Source organism: Perognathus longimembris, chromosome 17 (assembly GCF_023159225.1).
Source record: "Perognathus longimembris pacificus isolate PPM17 chromosome 17, ASM2315922v1, whole genome shotgun sequence".
Taxonomy (NCBI): Eukaryota; Metazoa; Chordata; class Mammalia; order Rodentia; family Heteromyidae; genus Perognathus; species Perognathus longimembris.
In genome coordinates, this window is record NC_063177.1 from 7,279,902 (window position 1) to 7,285,901 (window position 6,000).

Here is a 6,000-nt window from a genome sequence, read left to right on the forward strand (position 1 = left end):
TCTTCAATTAACCAGCAAAAAGCCAAAAGAGGAACTATGGCTCAAAGTGGTCGAGTGCCAGCCTTGAGTAAAAAAGTTGAGTTCAAGCTCCAGCAGTATGGTATATGCATGTGTATGCATGCACGCGTGTGTGTGCGCACATGTATACATGTGAGCACATGTGCACACACACACAGTTTCCAAGTTATTTGAATTTGGACAACCTTATCTGATGCCCCTAAATGTGAAGGCCTGAATTTTTTTAGCATGTGGGCCTTGGTGTGTGGCCTGAGCAGGCCTGGCTCCATGTGGGGTTCTGGGAGCAGCGCAGAGCCGGGCTCTCCCTCAGCGTTGCAGTGGCATCTTGTTAAGCTTTGTCATCATGGCTCGGCTTGCAGTCTACAGAAAGGATTGTACTCTGGGGTCTGTGAGAGAAGTGGGTGACCCTCAGTCCCAATGGAGGCAGCTCACTGCCCTCCTCCCACTGCTTGGAAGACTGCCACCAAGTGAGCAGGACAGGCCGGGCCTGGGCCGCTGAGCCCACAGAAGGTGGAGGCCTGTGGCTGGGTCCGATGTCAGGATCACAGGCCAAGACCAGGCAAGAACAGGGAACTTGCTAGTCCTTCTGATCCAGAATATTTGGAGAAACAAGTCTGAGAAATTCAGAGGAGGAAGTAAAAGGGAGAGGGGCAGAGAGGAAAGACTACTCATCTCCCCTCCCAAATTCTGCAACGAGGAGTAAGGTGACTCGCGTGTGTGTACACTTGTCCAAGCATGCATGCAAAGACCCAGAGATGACTCCTCCCTGGGGAGGAGGGCAGAGGTAACCCATCCCCCACTCCCACCCACATGTATCCCTCAAGTTCCAAATCCATTTCCACCTCTGTTTACTGTCCAAAGTCCCAAGCCCTAGAGATGCCAGGTTCTACGTGCTCAGATACCATACCCACAGGGCCTCACATGGACCCTGTCCCCTCCCTCCCTCCTGCCTTCAGCCCCCTCCTAGGCTGGAATCTGCACTGAGGGGCCTGGGAGCCAGATCTCCAGACCTTCAGCAAGTAAAATGGGGAGAAAGGCTGAGAGGGTGGGGGACAATCGAGGGAGGGTTGAGGGGCTCTGTTGGGGGAGGAAGGACAGAGGGTGGTAAATGGCAGAGGACGGGTGGTAGGTGTGAGGCTTGGGAGGGGATAGAGGAGAGAAAAAGGGTCTCCATGGGGTTGTGGTGTGGAGGGTAACCTAATAGGGCCGGAAAAGAGACAGGACCTCACACCTTCCAGCACCAGCCCTATCATGACAAGGGAGTATCAAGATCTCCAGCACTTCGACAATGAGGACAATGACCACCATCAGCTCCAGAGAGGTGAGGGGACATCTCTCGACGTCAAAGGCCAGATTTGGTGGCTTTCACCCTTAAGCTTCAGCTCCTGGACCCTTTTCCAGGACTCCTGGCTCTATTATTCCTGGCTCTCTCTGCCTCATTCTCACAGAAAATAGTGGCTCAGTGGCTCCTTCTAGAAGTGAAGAAAATGCTGTGTGAGTGAGGCGGGGTGGGGGTTGGAGTCACTTTCTTGGTGTCAGATGCCTGAGCTTCCTCATGTGTCACCCACTTCTCAGGCCCCTAAGAAGAGGTGGACCTGGGGTGTGGGGACAACTGGCGGTTGGAGAGATGAGCAGTCAGGTCCCTGTAGGCCTCCTCCTTCCTTTCCTGTTCCACCATGGCAAATGGTGTGTATGTGGGGGGGGGGGGGGCAGGGTCAGCTGGGTTGAAGGGTGTAAATTGATGTCTGTGAAGAGACTGAGACTGCCCTGAGGGAGGATGAGGCTCCCCTATATCCAAGACAAATCCTTCCTCACTTCTTTGTCCTCTAAGCCAGGATGAAGCCCCTGGGGTTGAAAGTGAGTAGTTTGCTTTGATATAGGAAAGGAGACAGAAGGAGAGAGCAGAGGTGAGGCCCCTACATTCCAGTTCGTGGTGGGAGGTCTTTCTCTCATCTCTCTGGAGGGGGGCCGTTCCTGTTCTTTTTTTTTTTTTTTTGCCAGTCCTGGGCCTTGGACTCAGGGCCTGAGCACTGTCCCTGGCTTCTTCCCGCTCAAGGCTAGCACTCTGCCACTTGAGCCACAGCACCGCTTCTGGCCGTTTTCTGTATATGTGGTGCTGGGGAATCGAACCTAGGGCCTCGTGTATCCGAGGCAGGCACTCTTGCCACTATATCCCCAGCCCAACCGTTCCTGTTCTTCCTGCACATGGCCAATGGTGGATGGGATTCATGGAGAGAGGAAAAACCTCTCCATTTCCATGGCTGGAGCAGGGACTCCCTGGCGGGTGACTATGATGGGGTTCATAAGTTGCAGTGACAAAATAATACCACTAGGTGTCAGCAAAGGCACAGGACCTCTGTGGTGCAAGAGGTCAAAGCTTTGCCACCCCCTTTCCTTCCCCATTTCAAGTTGGCGTCTAGCCTTACAGGTTACCTGCTGCCCAGATTTCTTAATCTAAATGTTTCCTCCCAGTCTACTAGAGTGCTTATCCTGCTCTCCTTCTAGAACCTGGCTACGTCTGGCTTCCTGTTTCTCTGACCTCTGACACCCTCTCTTTTTAAAAATTTTATTTTTATTCTTTCTTTACTGTCGAAGTGTGATACAGAGGGGTTACAGATTCATATGAAAGGCAGTGAGTACATTTCTTATTCTACTTGTTACCTTCTCCCTCATTCTCCCTCCCACTCCCCCTTTGCTTCTACCCCCAAGAGTTATGCAGTTGGTTTACACCAAATGGTTTCTAAGTGTTGCTTTTTGAATGGCTTGTTTTTCCACAGTTCTATTACCCGCATAAACAGTATCCAGGGTACTCAGATGTAATACAGTGGCAGCAAGGGTACAGCCAGAAAGGGAGTACAAGAGAAACAAAACTAACTACTCAGCCAAACAAACATACAAGGAAAAAGAGGAAAAAAAGTAGTATGAGTTCACATGGCATAGAGAATAATTACAACAGTGGTATAACTCTTGTTTCCATAACATGAACTTCATTTCACTTTTCTTCTTCTTCTTCCTCTTCTTCTTCTTCTCCTTCTCCTTCTCCTTCTCCTTCTCCTTCTCCTTCTCCTCCTTCTCCTTCTCCTCCTTCTCCTTCTCCTTCTCCTTCTCCTTCTCCTTCTCCTTCTTCGCCAGTCCTGGCCCATGAACTCAGGGCCTGAGCACTCTCCCTGGCTTCTTTTTGCTCAAGGCTAGCAGTGCCACTTCTGGCCATTTTCTATATATATGGTGCTGAGGAATCAAACCCGGGGCTTCATGTATATGAGGCAAGCACTCTTGCCACTAGGCCATATTCCTGGCCCCACTTGGCATCTTCTTATGTGGTCATATGGGTGTAGCTATTGGGGTATTTTGATCTTCTACCATGACTAGCCTATTCATGTACTAGCTATTCTCTATGAGGGACACCATAGGGTTTATGTTTCTTTGGGTCTGGGTCACTTCACTTAGTATGATTTTTCCCAAGTCCTTCCATTTCCTTAAGAATGGGGCAGTGTCATTCCTTCTGATGGAAGCATAGAATTCCATTGTGCATATGTACCACATTTTCCTGATCCACTTGTCTACTGAGGGGCATCTAGGTTGGTTCTATGTTTTAGCGATGACAAATTGTGACACCCTCTCTTTACAGGGCCACTTCCTTCCAAGCCCTTGTTACAGCGGCTCTGCTCCGGACCCCGCCTTTTCCTCTTCTCCCTGGGTCTCAGTCTCCTGCTGCTGGTGGTTGTCTGTGTGATTGGATCCCAAAGTGGGTGTGCCAGGGGTGGACAGAGAAGGGAGAGCTTTGGGTGGGAGATAGTGGGGGGGATGCTCATGAGGGACGTGATGGGTGTGATGGTAGTGGGCACCACCACTATGTCCCACTTACACTCTCTCTTGCACAGACTCTCAGCTGCAGGGGGAGCTGCTATCCCTGAGAGCAATCTTCAGCAACTTCACAGTGAGCATTGAGGCTGAGTTCAAGGCCCTGAGCACCCAGGGTGAGGGGCTTGGAACTGGTCCCTGGGACTGAGGGATGGTTAGTGATGTCTGGGCACTGAATGAGTCTCTCCTCTAGGAGGCAGTGTGGGAAGAAAGATGAAGTTGCTGGAGTCCCAGATGGAGAAACAGCAGCAAAACCTGAGAGAAGGTGAAGGGGAGAAAAAGAGGAGGAGAGGGAGGGGAGGAAGTTGGGAGTGAGAGAGAGTACGCCACAGAGACAGAGACAGACAGACAGAGAGAGGCAGGTAGACAGAGGCACATAGAAACAGAGAACAGAGAGCATCTGTGTTTGGTTTTCCCAGGGAAGTGCAAGTCTGCCCTCATGTTCACACTGAGCTCATTTCCCTTCCCCACTGTCTTCCTGTACCCTCTGCCTCCCCAGATCACATCAACTTACTGCTCCACGTGAAGCAGTTTTTGTCTGACCTGCGAAGTTTGAACTGTCAGATGGCTGTGCTGCAGGGAAATGGTGAGGAGGGGGCAATTCCACTTTCCTGCCCACAGATCCCTGCCAGCAATGCCCCAGCCCTTCACCCTCCATCTTCCCATGCAGGCTCTGCGACGTCCTGCTGCCCCATTAACTGGGTGGAGTATGAAGGCAACTGCTACTGGTTCTCCAACTCTGGGAAGCCCTGGCCGGAGGCAGACAAGTACTGCCAGCTGGAGAATGCCCACCTGGTGGTGGTGAACTCCCTGGAGGAGCAGGTGAGGCCCCGAGGGGCTCACCTGGGAGTCCAGCTGGTAGAAGGGAGAGGTCATGACTTTCTCTTCTCTCCTCAGCAATTTGTCCAGCACCATATTGGTCCTATAAACACCTGGATGGGTCTAACTGACCTAAATGGCTCCTGGAATTGGGTGGATGGGACAATCTATGATTCTGGCTTCAAGTGAGTGTGTGCACTTGCCCACAGCTGGCTCCCTCTGCTTGGGATTGCCCCGTTTCCCAAACCTATGGCCCCAGGGCTGGTGGGGCTCTTGGGGACCTGGTTGAGAGGCTGACCTCCTGGAGTGCATGGTTGTCTCCTATCTGCAGGAACTGGAGACCAGAGCAGCCAGATAACTGGCACGGGCACGGGCTGGGCGGTGGTGAGGACTGTGCCCATTTCACCTTCGATGGTCGCTGGAATGACGACGTCTGCCAGAGGCCCTACCGCTGGGTCTGTGAGACAAAGCTGGAGACAGCCAGCTAGCCAGCTAGGAGCCTCTAATTTATTTCCCCAATGCTTTGAGCCACTGAAATTTAGGATTGATATTCCTCCAATCTGGCAGTCTCTATACTCGTGATTTTCCTCTAGAACTGGAAAGGGGAAGGGGAAAGGAGATGAGGAAGGTGGGTTATTTCGGGTGGGGGAGATGGAAATTCATGACACTTGGTGCAGTGTACAACTTATTATTGTCAACTTTTTCTAAGGTAAAAAGAAGAGAAAATACACACACACATTTGGAGTTGTCTGATCATTGGGATGAGGAGCCAGGGGATGGGCTTGCTGGCATTTAAAAGCCTTAGAAGGCCAGGTCCTCATGAGAGCTTTGAGCCAGAGGCCTAGTTAGGAGCCTTGCTTTGTTTCTTACAGTATATGGCTGGGAAAAGTTAATTTTTTCTGAATCTCAGCTGTAAAACAGTATTGTTAGTGGTGATTCCCTCCCCCAGCCCCCAACTGAACCACCCCAATTTTCTAAATGCTTCAAAAAGTTTGAATGACATTCACTGTTAGCGCAGTAAACAGAAGCGGCATGCGCAGACAGATGACAAACGCCATTGGGCCACAACCCAGAGTCACCAAACACATAGCATAGCAGGACCATGAGGAGAAGCACCCACAGGAATCGAATCAACAGCCAGGGAGAGGAGCAAGAGCTGACCAGTCAGGGTTCACAGATACCTATGGAATTGTTCATGGAAGTAAAATAATGGGAAGAAAATAGTTTCTTCTCAAGAAGACCTCAACTGATTACAAAATGGAGCCATGCTCTCAATCAGGCTAAAGCACTTGGAAAAACAAA

At 50.9% G+C, this 6,000-nt stretch overlaps 1 protein-coding gene across 1 annotated transcript; it reads left to right on the plus strand.

Annotated features, from left to right (window-relative positions):
• The first annotated feature begins 1,269 nt into the window (after positions 1-1,269).
• On the plus strand, positions 1,270-5,298 carry LOC125365779 (asialoglycoprotein receptor 1-like). The gene is made up of 8 exons (XM_048366013.1): positions 1,270-1,339; positions 3,647-3,763; positions 3,900-3,995; positions 4,073-4,144; positions 4,379-4,465; positions 4,550-4,701; positions 4,777-4,883; positions 5,030-5,298. The coding sequence occupies exons 1-8, from the start codon at positions 1,270-1,272 to the stop codon at positions 5,184-5,186; spliced, it is 858 nt and encodes a 285-aa protein (XP_048221970.1). The 3' UTR covers positions 5,187-5,298.
• The last annotated feature ends 702 nt before the right edge of the window (positions 5,299-6,000 follow it).